The sequence below is a fragment of the Equus quagga genome, chromosome 8, assembly GCF_021613505.1.
Source record: "Equus quagga isolate Etosha38 chromosome 8, UCLA_HA_Equagga_1.0, whole genome shotgun sequence".
Lineage (NCBI taxonomy): Eukaryota > Metazoa > Chordata > Mammalia > Perissodactyla > Equidae > Equus > Equus quagga.
The window spans coordinates 57,104,117-57,126,996 of record NC_060274.1 but is presented as its reverse complement, the minus strand read 5'-3'; the positions used below and the strand labels follow the sequence as shown (position 1 = coordinate 57,126,996).

Here is a 22,880-nt window from a genome sequence, read left to right as displayed (position 1 = left end):
TGGCCAGGAAAACTACAAGAAACAAAATTAATGGCTGGAAGCTACAAGGAGGCACACATCAACTCAGGCTTCTAAAAACCTTTTTAACCAGGGCTGCCCAAAGCAAGAGCTGCCTCACAGGTATTGAGCTCACCTGTCAGGAATCCTGAAGGGCAATTTCTAAAACTATGGGTCAGATCACAACCCAGGAGAGGACTCTAAAATCATTTTAGTGCACCACGGCCAGGATTCTTTAGACAATGACATACAACAGAGTAGAATGAAAGTATTTTACTACATGTATTAAGGATAAGTATTATTTCATGACACACTTGTTTTAATATTTGGTGTGTGTGTGTTTTCACAGGTTCACACAAAATCTTTTACACAAATATTCATAGTAGCATTATACATAATTCCCAAAAAGTAGAAACCACCCAAATCTGTCAAGATGAATGGATAAATAATGGAATATTATCCAGCAATAAAAAGGAATGAAGTAATAATGCATGCCACAACATGGATGAATCTTGAAAACATTATCCTAAGTGAAAGAAGCCAGTCACAAAAGATCATATAGTGTATGATTCCATTTATATGAAACGTCTAGAATAGGCCAATCTATAGAGGCAGGAAGTAGATTAGTGGTTGCCTAGGTCTCAGGGTGGGGGTAGGCTGCAAGAGAGAGTTTGGGGAATGTGTATGGGGTTTCTTTTTCTTTCCTTTTTTTTTTTTTTTAAGATTGGCACCTGAGCTAACATCTGCTGCCAACCTTTTTCTCCTTCTCCTTCTTCCTCCCCCTCCTCCTCCTCTTCCTCTTCTTCTTCTTCCCAAAGCTCCCCAGTATATAGTCGTATATTTTAGTTGCAGGTCCTTCCAGTTGTGCTATGTGGGACACCGTCTCAACATGGCCTGATGAGCAGTCCGCACCCAGGATCCAAACCGGAGAAACCCTGGGCTGCAGAAGCGGAGCCGCGAACTTAACCACTCGGCCATGGGGCAGGCCCCTGAGGTTTCTTTTCAAGGTGATGAAAATGTTTTAAAATTCACAGTGGTGGCGTTTGTGCACACGATCTGTAGAGTCTGTCCGCGGGGCCCACCCTTTCTTGGCCATCGTAGAACGAGCATATAGTTGTGTATTTTTAGTTGTGAGTCCTTCTGGTTGTGGCATGTGGGACGCCACCTCAGCGTGGTCTGGCGAGCGGTGCCATGTCCACGCCCAGGATCTGAACCAGCAAAACCCTGGGCCGCTGAAGCGGAGCACAAACTTAATCACTTTGCCACAGGGCCAACCCCTGTGTGTGGTTTTTTAAAGTGAAAATATTTTTAAAACTTTATGTAGATAAGCTTTTTGTACTATGTAGGACCTCTCCTCTTAAAAATGAGTCAAATGAGGGGGCTGGCCCCGTGGCCGAGTGGTTAAGTTCGCGCGCTCCGCTGCAGGCGGCCCAGTGTTTCGTTGGTTCGAATCCTGGGCGCGGACATGGCACTGCTCATCAAACCACGCTGAGGCAGCGTCCCACATGCCACAACTAGAAGGACCCACAACAAAGAATATACAACTATGTACCGGGGGGCTTTGGGGAGAAAAAGGAAAAAAATAAAATCTTAAAAAAAAAAAAAAAAGAGTCAAATGAGGAGGTTCTCGTCAAGATGGCTCTGTGAGCAGACATTGAACTCGCCTCCCCCCACAAAGACAACCAGGTTACAACAATTTTAGGAAGAATTGCCCTGGATTGAAAACTGAAAACTGGAGAAAAAGAACCCTCACAACAAGGGACAGTCCTGATGAAAGCAAAAGAGGCAGTAACTCCGGCCAGAGAGGAAAAAAGCCACCTTTGGGAGCAGCGGAGCTTCTCAGCTGGCCAGGCGGGAGCCAACCTAAGGTACACAGCCCTCCCTAGAGCAGTGAGGTCTGGAGCGGGGGCAATACTGCTATAACCATCCTTCGGACTCAGCCCAACTGAGAGGGCAGTCTTACTGTCTGGCTTTGCTGGCTATTAACTGCAGGGAGGACACCCCAGAAAAGCTATTGGCCGAAAGCCAAAAAGATCCAGGTCTTAAAGGGCCCACGCACAAACTCACTCATTGCAGCAACCTCAAATCACCAGAGAGAAGGCTGACTGTCCTTTGGTGAAACGAGACTCACCTGGTGGGCTCTGGGGGTCATCTTGGTGAGAGGAGGATCCTCTCCTGAGACTGAGACATTGGTGGGGGCCATTGTTCTGAGCTGGTCCAGGCGTGCTGATACGGACACAGGTGGGGGCCATTGAGGTGCCTCCCTTGGGCTGTTAGCCCAGGGGTCTGCCACACCCACTAGAGCACAGATTTAATCCAGTTCAGCCAGGGCAGGCAACCCGCCCTAGGGACTGGCTCCACCTAACAGCAAACCCTTAGGATACTTTTCAGCCTGCATTGACTGAGTGCCTTGATCCTCTACAGGCAGGCAAAGGTGTCAGCCTCTGTGGGGCAGGGCTTGTGTGAGGACCAGGTGAACTGTGGGGGGCATTGGGGCAGAGGTGGGGGTCTCTGCAGTTTGGCGGTGGGGTATGCTCCAGGGGGTTGAGAAGTGTGTACGGACCAGGACTGTGCTGACAGTGTATGTGGTCCAGAGGGGGGTGAGGCTTATCAGTGGCAGAAGTCTTGTGTTTCACAAATAGCCATAAAAAGGATCAGTCCCACCTTCCAAAGCCTGAAACAACTGAGTGCCTCCATGCCAAGGGCTAGCCCAACTCAGCTGCACTCCTAAGAGAACTGACATCAGCCTTGTTGGCCTCAGGCCTATCACAACTGTACGCCCCTGAGCCCAGCAACCAGCTACACTGGGTACCAACCAAATTAAGAGGACAATTGCAATAAGAGTGTGCTAATAGGCGGGACCAAGATGACGGAGTGAGTGGTCTTCTTTGTCTCTCCCCCGTCGAATCTACAACTGATTGGACATTCACCGATTAACAAAGGATATCCAGATAGCATCTCAAGACACCTAAGAGTCTCGTGCTACTATACATTGGAAGGTGGACAGACTTCCCCCCAGGAGGAGGTAGAAATAGGTGAAAACTCTCCAACCCCTAACCCCCGACTCCCGGACAGCCTAGTTCCTGCAGGAGGCTCTCTTCCAGTGAACTCCCCCATAGCATCGCCACACACTAAGGGCGGGAGTGTGCACTCACCAGCGGAGCAACAGTGGAAACAGGTGACAACACCCCTACTCAAGCCCCCCCATTACACCTAAGCCCAGGGGGAATCCCCAGGGTCCCGCACCCACCAGCAGGGAAGGCCTCCACTGGCCATTAGCAAGGAGGCCCCGCCCAGAATCCAGAACAAAGGGAAGCTCCCGGTGGGTGGATTCTCTGGCACGGCACCAGACTGCAAGCTGCTGCTGGGCCCAAGGTCTCCGGCACACAGGTCAGTGCAGGGGGCGCCCAGACTTCCTGTGGACGTGCTTGGGGACACAGTTGAGGTCCAGCGCCCGGCTCTGTGGCCAGGGGGGAGGCTCCGGGGTTGCGCACCTCCCTGGCAGGGAAAGCCTCTGCTCGCCATTAGCAGGGAGGCCATGCCCAGAATCCAGGAAAAAGGGAAGCTCCCGGTGGGCGGATTCCCTGGCACGGCACCAGGCTGCAAGCTGCAGCTGTGCCCACGGTCTCCGGAACACGGTTCGGTACAGGGGGCACCCGGACTTCCTGTGGACGTGCTTGGGGACAGGGTTGGAGCTCCAACACACGGTTCTGTGGCCTGGGGGGATGCTCAAGGGTCCCACACCCCCCCCCAGCAGGGAGGGCCTCTGCTCACCATTAGCAGGGAGGCCCCACCCAGCATTCGGAACACCAGGAAGCTCCCTAGAGCAGAATTCCCCACAAGGCAGCAGCTTACAAGCCACGACCAGGCCCACAGACTCTGGCTGTGTCCCAGACGAGGCAAGGGGCTCCCAGAGATCCCGTGAGAGTGAAGTGGGCAGAGTGGAGCTCCGGTGAAACGGCTACATAGCCCATGGGGGAACTCCAGGTTCCTACAGCAGCCTCAGCAAAAGCCTCTGCACAGCACTAGTGGAGAGGTCCTCACTGGCAATCGTAAGGCGGGAAGGCCCTGGGGCAAAAGTAGCACAGCTAGGTGAGCTAACGACAGACTGCAGAAGATACCCATAGCTCTGCTGGGACCTATAGTGGACAAGTGTGATCTTGTGGGCTCTGTTAGGGACAAAGCGGTGATTATAGGTGATTCTGCTCCTGGCTGCTGGGAAAGCCCACAACACCGCTGCAGACCACAAGGAGGGAGTGCGTCTAAGTGGGGTGCAACAGTAGGCACCAGCAGCCTGAGGCCCCCTTGCGACTGCCCCCACAACCGATGAGGGACCCCACAGGACCACTGTGACTATGAGGAGGGGTCCAGGTCCAGTGAGTAACAGCTGACAGGGTTCCTGGTTGGTGCAGTCTAAACAGCTGCCCCCCCCAAACACCAGTCGCAACAAGTGGAAGCAGCGACTAAACTCTATCTCTATGCGGAGGCACAAATCCACGCCATCAAGCAGTATGAAAAAATATATTAAATCTGCAGGCTCACCTCAATAAGCAAGAAAAATCTTACATAAACAACCTCAAACGACACCTAACAGAATTAGAAAAAGAAGGACAAACAAAGCCAAAAGTCAGGAGAACGAGGGAAATAATAAAAATTAGAGCAGAAATAAATGATATTGAAACAAAAAAGACAGTAGAAAGGATCAATGAAACAAAGAGTTGGTTCTTTGAAAAAATTAACAAAATCGACAAACCCTTAGCCAGACTCACTAAAAAAAAAGAGAGAAGTCTCAAATAAATAAAATAAGAAATGAGAGAGGAGAAATCACAACAGATACCGAAGAAATACAAAGGGTCATAAGAGAATACTATGAAAAACTATATGCCAACAAATTGAACAACCTAGAAGAAATGGATAAATTCCTAGACTCACACAACCTACCCAAACTGAATCAGGAAGAAATAGAGAATCTGAATAGACCAATCACAAGTAAAGAAATAGAAACAGTAATCAAAAACCTCCCCAAAAATAAGAGCCCAGGACCAGACGGCTTCTCTGGAGAATTCTACCAAACATTCAAAGATTTAATACCTATCCTTCTCAAACTATTCCAGAAAATAGAGGAAGATGGAGCACTCCCTAATACATTCTATGAAGCCAACATCACCGTGAAGCCCAAACATGACAAGGACAACACAAAGAAGGAAAACTACAGGCCAATATCACTGATGAACATAGATGCAAAAATCCTCAACAAAATGTTGGCAAACCAAATACAGCAATATATCAAAAAGATTATACACCATGATCAAGTGGGATTTATAGCAGGGACACAGGGATGGTTCAACATCCGCAAGTCAATCAACGTGATTCACTACATTAACAAAATGAGACAGAAAAACCACATGATCATCTCAATAGATGCAGAGAAAGCATTCAACAAGATCCAACATGCATTTATGATAAAAACCCTCAATAAAATAGGTATAGAAGGAAAGTACCTCAACATAATAAAGGCCATATATGACAAACCCACAGCCAACATCATACTCAACGGACAAAAACTGAAACCCATCCCTCTCAGAACAGGAACAAGACAAGGGTGCCCACTTTCACCACTCTTATTCAACATAGTACTGGAGGTGTTGGCCAGAGCAATTCGGCAGGAAAAAGAAATAAAAGGAATCCAAATAGGCAACGAAGAAGTAAAACTCTCGTTGTTTGCAGACGACATGATCTTATATATAGAAAACCCCAAAGAATCCATAGAAAAACCTTAGAAACAATCAACAACTACAGCAAAGTTGCAGGGTATAAAATCAACATACATAAATCGGTAGCATTTCTATATGCTAACAATGAACTAACAGAAAAAGATCTCAAGGACTCAATCCCATTCACGATCGCAACAAAAGGAATAAAATACCTTGGGATAAATTTAACCAAGGAAGTGAAAGCTCTATACAATGAAAACTACAAGACCTTCTTGAAAGAAATTGACAATGACATAAAGAGATGGAAAGACATTCCATGTACATGGATTGGAAGAACAAACATAGTTAAAATGTCCCTACTACCTAAAGCAATCTACAGATTCAACGCTATCCCAATCAGAATTCCAATGTCATTCTTTACAGAAACTGAACAAAGAATCCTAAAATTCATATGGGGCAACAAAAGACCCCGAATTGCTAAAGCAATCCTGAGAAAGAAGAACAAAGCTGGAGGCATCACAATCCCTGACTTCAAAACATACTACAAAGCTACAGTAATCAAAACAGCATGGTACTGGTACAAAAACAGATGCACAGATCAATGGAACAGAATTGAAAGCCCAGAAATAAAACCACACATCTATGGACAACTAATCTTTGACAAAGGAGCTGAGGGCCTACAATGGAGGAAAGAAAGTCTCTTCAACAAATGGTGCTGGGAAAACTGGACAGCCACATGTAAAAGAATGAAAATCAACCATTCTTTTTCACCATTTACTAAAATAAACTCAAAATGGATCAAAGACCTAAAGATTAGGCCTGAAACAATAAGTCTTCTAGAAGAGAATATCGGCAGTACACTCTTTGACATCAGCTTCAAAAGAATCCTTTTGGACACCATAACCCCTCACATGAGAGAAACAATAGAAAGAATAAACAAATGGGACTTCATCAGACTAAAGAGCTTCTTCAAGGCAAGGGAAAACAGGATTGAAACAAAAAAACAGCCCACTAATTGGGAAAAAATATTCACAAGTTATTTATCCGACAAAGGGTTAATCTCCATAATATACAAAGAACTCACACAACTCAACAATAAAAAATCAAACAACCCAATTACAAAATGGGCAGGGGACATGAACAGACATTTCTCCAAAGAAGATATATGGATGGCCAATAGACACATGAAAAGATGCTCATCATCACTAATCATCAGGGAAATGCAAATCAAAACTACACTAAGATATCACCTTACACCTGTTAGAATGGCAAAAATATCCAAAACCAAGAGTGACAAATGTTGGAGAGGCTGTGGAGAAAAGGGAACCCTCATACACTGTTGGTGGGAATGCAAACTGGTGCAGCCACTATGGAAAACAGTATGGAGATTCCTCAAAAAGTTAAGAATAGAAATACCTTATGACCCAGCCATCCCACTACTGGGTATCTAGCCTAAGAACCTGAAATCAGCAATTCCGAAAGTTCCATGCACCCCTATGTTCATCGCAGCATTATTCACAATAGCCAAGTCATGGAACCAACCTAAGTGCCCAGCAACTGATGATTGGATAAAGAAGATGTGGTATATATACATACAATGGAATACTACTCAGCCATAAAAAAGGACAAAGTCGTCCCATTCACAACAACATGGATAGACCTTGAGGGTATTATGTTGAGTGAAATAAGCCAGACAGAGAAAGACTAACTCTGTATGACTTTGTCCATGTTAACATATGGACAAAGAGAACTGATCGGTGGTTGCCAGGGGAAAGGGAGGTGGGGGGAGGGCACTAGGGGTGAAGTGGTGTACCTACAACATGACTAATAATGATGTACAACTGTAATTTCACAAGGATGTTAACTTTCATAACCTTAATTAAAAAAAAATCTAAAAAAAAAAAAATGAGACGTAAAAAAAAATTGACAGTGGTGATGGTTGCACAACTGTTTGAATATACTAATAAACTTTGAATTGTACACTATTGTTAAATGGGTGAATTCTATGGTATGCAAATTATATTTTAATAAAGCACTTATAAAAATACACATATAATTAAAATATGAATTATTTTGCTCCTGAGATTATACTAGGTCAGCTGAGGTCAGGAAAACTGTTAAGGAGTTCGTGTCTGTGAGCCAGCTACTTGATCTCAATATTTTGATTTGGGGCCTCCTCTCCATCACAAGTCCTTACTTTCTTTTCTGATCTTCATTACTCTGGGATCCTTCATTCACACTAAAATATAAATGCTTGAAACAGTTCAGAGTGGAATCCCTTCCTGGGGTCTCTACTTACACTCAAGCGACTATTATCTAGTGATATTTTTTCTGATTTAAATTACATACGCTGATCTTTTTTTTTTTTTTTTAAGATTTTATTTTTCCCTTTTTCTCCCCAAAGCCCCCCGGTACATAGTTGTATATTCTTCGTTGTGGGTCCTTCTAGTTGTGGCATGTGGGACGCTGCCTCAGCGTGGTTTGATGAGCAGTGCCATGTCCGCACCCAGGATTCAAACCAACGAAACACTGGGCCACCTGCAGCGGAGCGCACGAACTTAACCCCACATACGCTGATCTTTTAGCGGCATGGAGGTTTCATGGAGTAATAGTACTACGTGGGTAACATCTACTGCCTAAGAAATAAAGTAAATATTTTATATTAACTTATTAGACCACAAAAGGGAGGTAAAAATTGGGGGAGAAAATTAAAATAAAACAAAATATTTAAAGATTATCTGGGGCTAAGCTATAAAAAGAAAAAAAAAAAAAAGAGGATATCCTTAGTTCAAAACCACCGTTAAAAAAATCAAAACTCCAAGAACAAATATCAAGGGAACTCCTTGCCTGAATATGTCATATGAGTTCAGATCCATCATAAATACTATATGTCACTCTCCCAGAAGACATACATGATCGTCTTAAAGAAAATGCAGCTCCAGGCAATAAATGGCAAAGTCTGGTGAATAAAGTCACACACAAAGGTTAAATAGATTGGATGTATCTTTGTTGAGAGACATGGGGCTATAAACTGACAGGAATGATGTCGTCACAGTGATTAAAGCAGCCAAGAGACAGCAAGGCAGCTGTATGTGGTAGAATGTCAGTATGCCAATCATTGTCCAAGTTCCTGCCACTTTCTCTAGTGTTCTCTCTCCTTACTATCATGGCCCTGCCTTTCCTAATAAACTCTGCCTCAAATTTGAAGCAAGAGGGAAAGCTATTTCAGTTCAGATACTGACAGCGATGGGAACCTCACAGAACCTGGGCATGCTGTATACAAGGTGGCTCTGTTGGGCCGGCAAAAATATATACAGGGGAAGGGGAAGAAAGAGGTCAGAGATAAGGTATAAATGTGGAAGGAGGCCCATGCTACTCTCCAACCCATGCCAACAGAAGATTTTAATAATCAGAGGACAGAAATACCATTAAGTATTGGAAATACATCAAAAGTAATAAAATCAGTAACATAAATGGTCACAGCACTTTTTTTCTGCATCTTTGAGACAGAAAAGTGAAACAAAGGCAGACCATAAATATTTGCTGAGCATCAGCTACACATCAGGGACAGTGTTAAGCAGTGAACAAACAATGGTGAATATGAATGACAAAGTTCCAGCCCAAAAATACAGTCTATCTCATGGGGACACCTTCCACTAACACACCCAAGTCATCAGTGCTCCAATACCCCTGCACCAACACGCACATAAGCAAGAACAATTTTATGCCAAGCCTACGAGGCAAGTTTTACTTTTGTATAGCTGGAAAAGTGCGTCATCACTCCTAAATACTAAATCTGAATCCTGTAGCAATGTAGCAATGTATCACTCTGGAAGACTTTGAGAAGAGATATGCTCAGCAAGTGTTGGGGGTGGACTGAGCACATAATTCAGTTTAAATCCAGGGGATTATGAACAAGGAGAACAAGGAGAGTGATTTTAGGAAGGTGATTATTCCAGCAGTAAAGAGCAGAAAGGACACTTCAATCCACATCCAAAGAAGAGAACGAATGAGGGACAATTTAAGGAGAACAAAAGAAACACAGAAAAAGGAAAAACCACACACAAAAAAATAGGTTTAAAGGTAAGTAGTAAAATGAAAGTTTGTTGAACTGTAACACATCTCCAAATCACAAAATAAGTAAGTCTAGCAATGTGCGGCAGGGATGGTTCCCAACAGCAAACGTAAATAACCTTTCAGAGGCTTGTTTTTAGTTTAGTTGCTAAGAGAAAAAGAGGAACTTGACAGAAATAGAGTGGGGGAAAATTACAAAATAAACCAAGAGTCACAGAAAAAGTGAATAGAGCAAGGATATGTCCACAGGAAAACAACAAATGGAAAGAGGCAATAAGAAAGTGACAGAACCTGACTTGAGAGAAGAGGAAAGAAAGAGATGAAGAGAAAAGAGAAGAAATAATTGACCAGAGGAACTCTGATACAACAGGGGTCTGGCGGCATAAGAATGGAACAGGGCTCTCTGTAAGTCACGGCATCAATGATTTCATGCAGTCAACATTTGCTTGTGGAGCACTTGCTAGGTGTAAGGCTCTGTGCTCAATGCTGGGAAGAAATAAAAATGATAAGGATGCATGCTTTCACTCCATGTTTTTCGATACAATTATATTAAAATAAAATAATTTTTACCCCCTTACCCTACGACAACTGTAAACTTCATGATTTCATAATCAGAACCTTTAAGAAATGTTCTAAACAACTCATTAATCAATGGCCTCAGGTAGATTTCATATTAAATTGGTTGTTACGAATTAATTCTACTTTCCCTTCATTAATTTTGAGAGAACACTGTCTACGCAAGATCATTAAGAATTATAAGGACATCATGCTAAACTTACTTCAGAAATTAAATTAAACGAGAATTCTCAGTATCTCAGCACCAATATCTTTCCCCCTTTTACAACCTAGAGGATCCTGAGAAGCAACAAAAATTGCTATACACCATGGTTTGAAATAGCCCTATCTCTAGAAACTTACCCAGAAAGAAACGGCTTCACCTTTCGTGACCGCAATGAACACTACTTGAATTTTGCCTACCTACTTACCAATCAATATCTGTCCAAGTTTTAAGAAACGTTTTTGAGGAAACAAGTTTGAAAAAACCAATGTACTACTTATAGCTAAACCAGCTGTACAAGATCACAAAATGTAAGAAGAATTTTGCAGTCCTAAATCAAAACTTTCATCCTCTTCAATAATGTTTCAGTTTCTATCAAAGTCGATAAAATTCTTCCTAAAGAATGATGGTTAAACTATTCAGCATAATGATAAATTTGTAAATGCATCTGTAAAAAAAAAAATTCCCATTCTTCTTATTAAACATTTACCTACATTTTCTTGGAAAGCACATCAAAGTAGTCCTAACTATTTGCTGAACTGCAGGTAATACCAAACTCACCTTGAAAATAACCCACTATTATGGCAAATGGAGACTGACACCAAAATTATTCATCTCAATAAGAACAAATTTTCCAGACTCCCACATGCAAGGACTCTTCACCCATTAACATACATTTATTTAACACATACCACACGCTATTCAAAATGAGACTGGTGCTCATTTGGTGCACACTAGGTGTGATTTTTCAAAGCATCAACTCTTGCATGAGTTAGGAAATCAATCTTTAAGTGAGCCCCATCTCCCGACGCAGGAGAGGCACAGCGTCTAAGGTCTGAATGAGAAGAACAATGGGCTTCCTAAAGCCCTCTCCCACTAGCCTGCAGATCTTTAGAAAAGACCAGTGAAAAATAAGATGGAGGAGGAGGAGGAGGAAGAGGAAGGAAGGAAGAATAAGGAATAAAGAAGAATAAGAAGAGGTGCAGGAATAAGAAGAGGAGGAAGAGGAGAAGGGGGAGCAGGAGGAGAAGAAATAGTTCTTCCCTCTAAACCAAACACTTAAAGCTCATGGAGGTTCGATAAAAACAATCCCGGGGCCATCAGAGGACGTCCAGCTGAAAAACACAAGGTTCCTTTTAAAAACACAACACCCGGACCCAGAGTGCAGCCAACCACTAAAACCGGGATGGCTGAGATTAAAAACTCAGAAAGTGCCTCAGACTCTTTCAGCAGCTCTCTCTAGTTGAGCCGGGAGGATACTGGACTGATCTGACACAGTGGAGCCCCAGTATCTTCTCTCTATAACTGATTTCTGATTTCCCTAAGCCTCCCCTTCCCCCACAGCCCACTCCTCCCCATGTTCTGATGACCCTAGATCACTCTTCAGCCAACTGCTCTTCCAACCTACCCTAGACTAATATCACATGCATAACCTTGAGTGCTACCTATGCCCACTGAGGATCCACAGCTGGGTTCCTGGCCAGGCCCCTGACAGGATATCCTAAAGGTATTAAAAATCCAGTAGGGAATTCGTGGAAATCTACAGAAGCAGGTTCTGTAAAGTAGTAGCCATTTCTGCAGCATCTTGCTATCTCGTTCAAAGAAAAACCACTTAGAAAGAAGCTTGAGCTATGACCAGGAGTAGCAAATTGTACCAGCCTGACTCCAACATCCTGATTTCACTAGTGAAGGAAATGAAGGCAATTTCTCCCAACAAGCCTTACTTAAAAGGCAAGTTGAAAATAAAAATAAGAAGAATAGCAACTGACTAACTAGAAGTAAAAGGCTAGAGACGTGAGTCAGTGTCGAGTAGAATGAGTGACCTAAGAAGACTGTCGGCCTGCAGTTCTCCTGCCTCGGAGAGAAAATTTTAAAAACACTTGCAAAATGTGAGCTGTTGAGGCCTCTCTTCAGGAAATCATCATCGATTTCCCATCTTCAAAAAGTTATCTCATGTTCTTGGGGAAAAAAAAATGCAACAAAAGGGCAACTATTGCTAGGTGCTAAAATCCTCTGGTATAAAACTAATTTTTAAAAAGGAGAAGAAAAATGTTGATTTACCCTTACTGATAGATAAGATTCTGAAAAATCTCTTCAATACAAACAAACAGATTGCAGGGAGTAGGATGGCGGTGTTAAGTTCTTTATTCCTTCTCTTCCCAGTTATGACTGCTGATATTTCTGGATCATGGTACAGAATTTTTTATCTTATTTTCAAAATCAAGTTATATATAATAATCTGTTCTAGGGAACACAAAACAGATTTCTATCTTAAAAACAACTCAAATGATAAAATCAGAAATAAAGGACAGCTAGGAGTATAAAGCTAGAAGTCTAAAATCATTTTTTATATATGAAGTATTTATATTTTTAAAAATACAGCACGTTGAGCTTTACTTTAATTATGTGTAAAATAACTGTAATGATCAGAAGGGGATATAAATTCAATAATTAAAGACTAAAAATTATTCACACATTCACCTTTTATACCCTACCTTGTTCCAAAAAGGATTTCAGGATGTTTATATGGACACTTACAATACAATTTTTAAGTAGATGAAGAAACTGGGGGAAAACAAAAACTCATTACTTCAATAAATATTTATTAAACACCTACTCTGTGCCAGGCACTGTTCTAGGCAGCAGAGACATCTGGTGAACAGACATGATCACTACTCTCATACAGTTTACATGCTAGTGATGGGATCCTGGGAAAAAACAATAAACAAGTCCACCATTAAAAAAAAATGTCACATTCTTACAAGTGCTAGAAAGACAACAGTGTAATGTGATGTGATAAGGAGGGTGCTGGGGTGGGACTACTTTAGAAAAGTGGACAGAGGAAATCTCTCTGAGATTACTTTTCTTTAAGCCTGAATGTTTATTTTAATCTAAGTATAACATGCATAGGAAAACGAGCACAGACCTGACTTCCAAGATTGATAAGTTATCAGGAGTCAAGAGACATTTCAGATGACTTTCGGCCAAAATGGGGATGATGAGAAGGAGCACGCTAATGAGCTGGGATGAAGCTGCTATGAAAACTCACGCCGTGACTTTCGCTTTGGAGGAGAGCACAACTTGCCTCTAAACTTCTGGCATCCAGCTCAGGAAAGGAAACACAGGTACACGACAAATCTCTCCTCTTGGTCCTGACGAGACACTATGTATAATGTTCTTCGAGACTTCGATTAATATTGTAACTGGTTTCTCAGGAATATTTCTTACCGTGTCCTTCAAAATATCCTTTAGAAAAAGCCTGGTAGGTGATTGAAGAGGTTAGGGAAGTGACTGAGAAAACTGACACCAATTCAGATAACAAACTCTCTTGTGACTAACTTAAATCCAAAGAGATTTAAGAAAAAATCTCTTAAATTTTAAGAACACATAGAGTTCCCTGACCCTTGGTGCAAATTGGAATCCACTAGGGAGATTTTTTTTAAATACCCCACCCCAGAATCTCTGGAGGTGAAGCCAGTACACTGTGGAGCAATAGAAGATAATTCTCCATACATAGTTTCTTTCAAGCGAATTTCTGGCAGATTAAACTCCAACAAGTACTCAGAGTGCAAATATTCTCTACTGCCATTTAGATGCAGATTCAGATATTCCTATCTGGTTAAAAGAATATTTGAGATAGAAGCAGAAATTATACCCATTTCTAGAAATGAAGACATTTCTAACAAGCGCTAAACATGACATCAACTCATCCCTGAAAGAAGTTAGGGAGGGAGGAGACCTGGGTAGGGCCAAGGGTTTCTTAAAGAAAGGTTAGGTTCATTCCAACACAGAGATGAACGAGTAACCCTCATGTTAAATAAGCAGGAAAGATTACAAAAGGATTATTTTATGTGGATCTCTAAGATTTTCCTTGAGAATTCTTTTCCCAATTCTACTACTTATTAGCTGTGTGACCTTGGGCAGGTTAATTAGCTTCCTTAAGCCTCAGTTTCCTTACCTATAAATGGGTATAATGATAATATCTACCTCATAATGAGAAATAATGCATTAAATCAGCACAGTGTCTGGTACGTGGTAAAAATTCAACAAATATGAATTCTTATTTTCCAATTCTTTCCCTCAATATGTGCTTTCTAGTGCTTTTATTACCAAAGCACTAAATGCTCCCAGAAGCTATCATTTCAGTTATCACTGATTACCTCTCTCTTTCACCTGAATGCTTTGGCATTTGGGACTCGGAAGCTACTTGTTCTACAAGTCACAAAAGATATTTTGTATCTTTTCTTTTGGAGAAGGATATATGAATACAGATCCCTGTTTAGCATTTACTGTTTCTGTTTTATGAAACTTTGACCACAAAAGAGCAGATATAATTTTGGCATTGACTGTTGAATACTGAAATCTTTGATTTATAAAGAAAGATTATAACAATCAGTGCACATATCCAGTTCCAAAACAAACAAAACACACATCCTTCAAGAGGCATTTTTCACCTTTTAAATGTTAAATATCTTTATATATTCCATTGTCATTCTCAAGTTAGCAGAAATGAAGCATTCCTGTTGTGTTCTGCAAGCTTCTTCCTACATAACTTAAAAAAATATTTTCAAGTGCTCCAAGAAATATATAGTTCCAATGGGAAAGAAGTAAGAAATCTTTGACCCCAGTGCCATTGAAAGAGATCTAAAGAAATGCTGGTAGCCTCTTACCATAAGGCCAGCAGCACAGTGAGTAAGCACACAGGCAGCGAGATGGAGCCAAAGTGTCTGGGTTCAAATCCCCTCTCAGCTACCTACCAGCTTTGATATTTTGCAGCCGGTAAGTATTACTTATCACATGATTCTTGTGAGGATGCAATGAGTTAATGGCCATCAGGTGCTCAGAAAACTGTTCGGCACATAAAAAGTAACCACAGAAGTTACTGTATATTAAGTATTTTAGCATATACTTTAACACATATAACACTACCGTAAGTACTTCTCTCTTTTCCTGACTTCTCTGTCCTTCCTCCTTCTCACCAGTCTCCTCAATGTCTCTTCCTCTTCTCTCTCCTCCTCTTTTATTAACATCTTTTTCCCCTTTGGGGGTTATCCATGAGACTTAATAATGAAATTCGGCCCTACCTGATCCCCACAGGAACTATTGAGTACTGCTGACCTTAGAGAGTCCTGCTCTCCATGCGTCATGACAAGAAAGCAGGCCTCCGTCCACCATTTTTAAGAGAGGCTCTGGTAGTCAAAAACAATAGAACACTTGGCATTCTTTGAAATATGAGAAAGCAAATAAAACTAAGAACAATTTTTATCAACCCATAAGCTATTAGAATCATTTATAGTTTTCCATGTGTAGCTGTAAAAAAGTGATGAAATACAGGTTCTTTTTGTGAACAGTAAAATCATTAGGCAGAATTTCAAAGATGTGCAAAAGAAAAATATACAAATTGAGATCTCAGAGTAAAAACAAGACAATTCTGAATTTCATTTTCTTTTAACTGTTTAATTGCAAGAGAAGAAGGTTGGTAAAAGGATTTAAAAAATGCTAGGAAATGTCTCTTTCCTATTTATAGCAGCAGAACAAGTTTTGATGGGTGGCAAAACTACAATATTGAGCTACTTAGGTTTAACAAATGCACATTAGGAAAAATAAAATGCTTGTACTATCCTTGCAAAGTACTTCTAAAGCTGTAATTGCTAGGAGGCCATTTGCACGAGGGAAGCAGCATTGCAGACAATTTACCGTCAAGCTGACTCAGGGCACCCAAGTGAAACAGCACAATTTTAACTACAGCTCATCTATGCTTAGGCATACGTATACATATATTCATAAAAATGGAGCACATCTACTCTTTGCCATCTTGCTACCATCTTGCATTTTCCCCATTCGTTGGTGATTATCGAAACTATGATAAATTGCAGATCTACGTTCTTGGCACCTGACTACTTGAGAAGCTACACCACTTTCCAGGGAAAGAGAGAGAGAAATAAGTAGCCCCTCTACTCACTGACAACAAAGACTTCTGGCAACAAGAAATTCCTGCTATTTATAGAGAAATGTAATCACCGGGTAAAAAACAAATTATTGAAAATTTATGGGGTGATCACACAAGGAAATACACCACTAAATAATCTATCTTTGATGCTACAGTAAATCTGTCATGCCAAAAAGGGGTAACCATTAAGGTGCTTATTCTTCAAAATAGCAATTAGGTGACTATCAGTATGAAACCATCAGTCAGACTCAGTAGGTGATATCTTACCCATATGACTGTCCACTTAAAATTATGTTTTATCTTTTTATCTGCAAACATACAATTCCTTCAGCACAGATAATTTCAAGTCAGAAGAATGAAAGAAAGACTGAATATTCTAATTCTGAGTGCTATTTTACAGGACTGAAATTACTTCAGACTAGGCAGACAACCTTAAGGATAGCAAGGTTACCCACAATCAAATATGATTTCTTTGACTATCATTTCTAGGACTTTATGGCATAATAAACTTTCATTATGGGCCCATCATCCCACTTGGGATAAAAATAAAGTGTGCATTCAAGGAACTGACCTGTAGGAAAGAAATCTTTTACAATATGGACTCATATCAACAGAATTATTTCACATCAATCAAATTGCCAGTATTTCCATGTAACAAAAATGAAAAGTTCTTCCAAAAACATAAGTGTTCTGTTCGATTGAGTGATGAAAACAGAAACAAGGACACACTAAGGGTAAAATTAAAGTGTTTTATATTGTTTTATATCATCATAGTTCTTGTGCGCTTTCTGAAACATTAAGTAATATGTTGCTAGTTTCCTTACTCCAGGTCAATGGCTTGATCTTACTAGGTGACAAGTAACTCCTGAATTAGATTAGATGACCTACAAGGTCTCTTACTCTCTAGGACTGTCAGGTCCACTTTGTTATGTAAATTTGGACAATTTGTAACTTACTTCTGGGAATGTGTTAAATTCAGGAATTTAGGACACAATTTTGCATTAAAGAGATGTTACAAAATTTCTAAATAGCACTCAAACAGCCTGAGGGAGTTTATGTTATTTAACAAAAACTCATATAGTACTTACAATGTACCCAGCCTTGTTCTAAGTGCTTTAAAAATATAAACTCATTTATACAGTATTTTCAGTATACTTAGGAACTAAATTCTTATGACGCTTAACGAGTATGTGAATTGGCATTTACCAATGAGTTAAAGTGAACAACCACATTCATTTACTCTTTCAAATTAAAATTATTCATTCTAACAATAGCATTACCCCACAATAACATGAATCTGGTTAATCACTTCTCCTTACTTAAATCCTTAGATTGCCTTTAAGACAAAGCCCAAATTCCTCAGCAAATCCTGAAGATGCTGCAGCATCTACTCTCCACCTTCCTGTTTTGTCTCATCTTTCCCTTAAAGCCTAACTATTTGCAGTTAACAAAATGTGGTCCTGACTCCCACACACCTATGTACTTGCCGCCCCTTCAGTTTGATGTGGCCACTCCTCCCTTTACTCTAGCCAATTCCTACTCTCAAAACACAGCTCAGACAGCACCTCCCCCTGAGAGCCCACCCTGACTGCTCACCTGTAAAGTACTAGGTCTCCTCTGCTTCCACAGCTCTCTGTGATCATCTCCAGAAAATCACACAGAAAGGCAGAGTGTAACTGCCTGTTCTCTCATCTATCTTCCTACTTGTCTGTAAATTCCCTAAATGCCAGAACTGTGTCTTTTTATCTCTAAATCCCCAGGGTCTTGCACAAAAATTGGTACACAGTAGGAGCTCAAGTAAATAAATGTCTTTAAATAGCAAATCAATAAATGAATATATAAGTTTTGTGAGCTGATAGAAAATCATCCTAATTTTACTTCTGAAGTAGAAAGGAAGTTGCTAAAAATATCTATGGGTAGCTACGATGCCATAAATTATATCTATTTGATTACCAAAGAAACAAGAATGGCCAGATACAATTAACTTACGTTTTCAGGTCCAATGATAGCTCTGAAGGAAACCAGAAATGCCAACATGCAGGAAAACTTTTAGTTTCCTAGTTGTAGAAAAAGTTAACATAGGGCAACTAGGTCTTTACAACTCTAACTGCCAGATTCAGTCCTATGGTCGATGGTTTCTATCTGCGGTTTAAGGAGCATGGCAAACTGCAACAGCTCTCCAGGTGATCCAGACATCCAACAAGATGTACTGTGTGTACCTTATACTGTGCCAGGCACCGAGAGAATTTCTCGTAAAAATTACTTTGATGACAAGACAGTATCTTCACTTTCACATCCGACTTGAATTAATAATCTATTCATGAAGTTTAACCTATATCCTACCAATTCATTCTCACCTCACAGAAGGCCAGAGCCATTCTTCTCAATTGTGAGGTTTATTGCTGTAGAAAGGGGAAGCTGCAGGGGCCCAAGGTATCTTCTGCCCCAAGTGGAGAGGCCTGTGAACCAAAAAACTGCAGAAGTGCTGCTCCATACGTGGAGAGAAAAAAAGGAGGGCTGGCCTATGTTCCAAAAGTGGTAGTCTTTCACCAACACAGAAAAGGACAGAAGGTACCTGAAGGCATTACCAGCATGACGCAGGGACTCAGAGTTTCCAGGTTCAATCCTGCAGTTTTCTTTTTTCTCTACTTCCATCTGTCTCCCTTCCTCTCTGAGAAAGTCTTTCTGATTTGTTTTAAAGCACTGGCCAAATCAGCAAAAATTTAGACTGCAGGAAACCCTACAGATGAAAGACTCCCTGTCTCCAATGAATAAATTGCAAGGAAAAGAACAAGGAAATGGAGGGGGAAACTATGCATCAGACAAATTTGACAACCAAAAAACAAACTAACTGTAGTCTATGGACATTATTTGGATCTCAGATCAAAGAAACTTAAATATATATTTATTATATTTATATATATTTAATAATTTATATATTATTATTTTAACATATTTATATATTTAATATTTAATATATTTTATACACTAGACACAATAATATCATACATGTTTAAAAGAATCCTTATCTCTTAGAAGTACGCAATGAAATTTTTTATGAATGAAATGATAAGATTTGCTTCAAAATAATACAGAAAGGGGAAGAAAATAGGTAGGATACAGATAAAACAAGACTGGCTATGAGTTGATAATTGTTGAAGCTGGGAGCTCATTGTAATATTCCATCTAGTTTTGTGTGTGTTTGAACTTCTTTATAATCAAAGGTTGTAAATAGGTGTGAGAATATTCCTCCACAAAAATAATCATAATTTATTGAAAAATAAGAGGGGAAACTGTGTGCCCTGCTTCTTCAGTTTTACTATAGAAACAAAGTTGAAATAGAAAAGAAAAATGGGTATTTACCAGAAGTTAATTTAAATAATAGAATCCTTCATTAAGGCTTAGCACATTAGATTTTCTACTACAATAATCTAACTTTGATGGATACTGCTGTAGCCCTTTAAATTAATTTCTATCTTATATTAAAATTTTAACGACTAAGCATTTGGTTTAGTTGCAAATTAGTAGAAGTACAGATTTAAATAGTATGTTTCTATTTTTACATATTTTACACATACCGATAAATTAGTATAACTATCACATCACCAAGATACATCTTAAAGTATTAATGAATGAATATATTTATACATGTGAAAATGTTCAGCCTGACTTTGCTTTAGTGAAGTTGAAAAAATTTTCAACTACATGAAAAAATTCTGTCTCAATATATACTTACATGTGAGTAAACTAGTTGCCAAGTTAATTACATAAATACAAAAAATGTTTACAAAGTCCCAAAATATTTACTGAAATTAACCAGTAACTTCAAAATAATTTTCAGGCATATCTGTGGACGTGTGATATTATCTAAATATGGGTAAATGGTAAGCAGATTTTTTTTAAACAATTTATAAAGGCCCAATAAGCAACACAGTCCTATTAACACCAAGAGGGCTGCTACCAACGAAGAAAGTGGGGAGGGGGACGCCTCTTCTGGAAGGTGGCGGTGATTGGGTACATCTCCGGGGTCCAGCTTAAGTGAGCTGAGAACCTCGAAGTTTAGCTTATTTTTACGATTTGAGTTTAGTTAGGGATGTCAAGGCTTGTTTTTCCAATTTTTCTACAGTACCAATCTTGGTTTAAATCACTTATAAAGTCTTCTCTTTGAGGATTAAAACAACCACCACCACAACAACCATAATGATGATGCAAATCCTGCCCAAATATTACATCCCTTCTTGCCTATGCCTGGCTCTTGCTTGACGGAGGTGACAGGGTCTTCGCCCCTTCGCTCAGGTGGCCGTACTGCTGGAGGCATCCCGCACAACCTCCTCTTGAGCAAAGCCCCCGGCCTATGTTTCTTTGGGGGTCTCGTCCCCCTTTTCCCTTCTTTTTGGCACAGGGAGCGCCATGCATGGCTCGCGTTAGGATTGAGCTCATTTCACCGAAGACATTGCATCTCCAGGGCAACCGAGAGCAAACAGGCGGTCAAGATGGGCCGAGCTGCACCGAGGACCACCCCCCAGACCGCGCCCCTCACCTGCCCGCCGCCGGGGTCGCTCCGCACCCGTGTGTCGAGCGCGTCGTGCCCAGTTTCGTCTTCGCCGCCCGAGCGGTGGAGGAGCCGGAGTGGCACGATGCTCTGGCGCTCCAGGAAGCGGTTTTCGTTCCTCCTCTCCAGCTCCGTCAACGAGGCGTCTCCTCCAGGCAGGAAGGGGTCAAGGAGGGAGAGGGGAGAAAAGGCGAATATAAGGACCCCGACCCACACTCGTCAGTCCTGCGGTCCGACGTCTCCTCTATGAAAATCCCACCGCCCCCTCCCTCCTGGACCCCATCTGGGAAGGACGCAGACACACCAGCCCAAGAGCCTTGGACCAGCTCATCTGAGAGCATCCAGGATCGGGGCCCAGCAGCAGAGCACCCCTTTTCTCTTCTCCGTATTCCTCTTTTTCAGAAGAAACAAAACCCAGGCATTCGACCAAAGGTTCCTAAGGATTCCGCGCGCCCCCACGCATGTATTTTTGCTTCACTTCTCACCGCGCTTGTAGATAAAAAAAATCTCCCCGCGCACTGGGGAAATGGGGATGCCCCTTTTCAATGCTCTCGAGGGCTGCAAAGATTCCCGGGAAATGGTACGTCCCGAAGCCAGAGAGGGTGGCGAACTTACCTGCCCGGCCGCAGCGCGCCGGGGGGCAGCTCCCCAGGGCGCAGAGCAGCAAGAAGGGCACGGACGCAGCCGCCGCCGCCGCCCGCATGGTGCTCCGGTCAAGCGCCTCGCTGGAGACGCTCACCTCCTCGGGCGCCGGCAGCCGGCTCCGGCTCCCTCGCCCCGCGCCCCGCGCTCGCCTCGGCCGCCCCACCGAGCCCCGGCCGGTGCTGCAGCGGCCCTGGCGCTGCAGCCTCCGCCGCGGCGCTGCCTCAGTGCTGCATTGTGCTCCGCGGGCGCTTCCGCTGGCGGGGGGAGCGAGCGAGTGCTGCATTGGGCGGTTGGCTGTAGCTAAGTGGTTTCTAGCGCCTCCCACCTCATCCCCTGGCGGAGGCTCTGGCGGGCGACGAGCGCTCGGCAGGGAGCGAGCGCCTGGTGCACTCGCCCCCTCGCGCGGGCAGGGGCGCGCGCAGGAGGGTCCGCTGGGAAATGTAGTTCTCTCTCCGCGTCCCGCTCGACTCCACGACGGCGCGGACTGTCGCGACCTCGTGACTGTGAGGTCCTCTGCAGCATGAAGACAGGAGAGAGGAAAAGGGCGAAAGAAAGAGAGGTCATCGCTGGCACACCTCCTGGCATCGAGGATATCCAACTGCGCCGCTGCGGGAGCCGGTGTTCGCCCACTTCATCCGCAAAGATCTGTAATACTAATATTTCCCACAAATTTTGTAGTTACTTAAATTATTGTCAGGGAATCATACCCTCAAGAGTGCATGGTAAGTTAATTATTCAACAGATATTGATGAGGACCTACTGTGTGCCCGGTGGTGACTAAGTGCAGGGCACACAGCCGTGCACTACAGAAGCGTAAGAGGCACCTGCTTGCCGATACAGTTGAGTAAACACCGTTGTTTTGTTTTTGTTTGTTTGTTTTTTTACTATACGGTGTGGAAAATGTCCTGGTAATGCCTAGAGGAGGGTCTCTAACCCAGCCACGGGGAAGTCAAGGGAGAACCTGCTGTAGAAGGTCTACGCAGACGCTTGAAGGTCGCCCAACTCCCCAGGATCTTTCTGTTCTTTCTCTAATGTCTGCCTGCCTCAAACCTGCGTTTGAAACCAGACTTGGGGATCTCTGCTTTCTCAGGCTGCTTATTCCATTTTTCTCTAATTCCAAATGGTAGAAATTCTTGAGGATAAGACAATAATAAAATAATTAACAAAATT

At 42.1% G+C, this 22,880-nt stretch overlaps 1 protein-coding gene across 4 annotated transcripts in view; it reads right to left on the bottom strand.

Annotated features, from left to right (window-relative positions):
* The window catches only part of ADAM22 (ADAM metallopeptidase domain 22), a 242,058-nt gene extending 220,089 nt beyond the window's left edge, over nt 1-21,969 (bottom strand). For all 4 annotated transcript variants that reach the window (XM_046670780.1, XM_046670781.1, XM_046670783.1 and 1 more), the window contains exons 1-2: nt 21,681-21,969; nt 21,054-21,214 (exon numbers count right to left, since the gene is read on the bottom strand). In XM_046670780.1, coding sequence (XP_046526736.1) covers nt 21,054-21,214; nt 21,681-21,768 — 249 coding nt within the window. In that variant the 5' untranslated portion in view covers nt 21,769-21,969. The remainder of the gene's footprint in view (nt 1-21,053; nt 21,215-21,680) is intronic.
* Between the last annotated feature and the right edge of the window lie 911 nt (nt 21,970-22,880).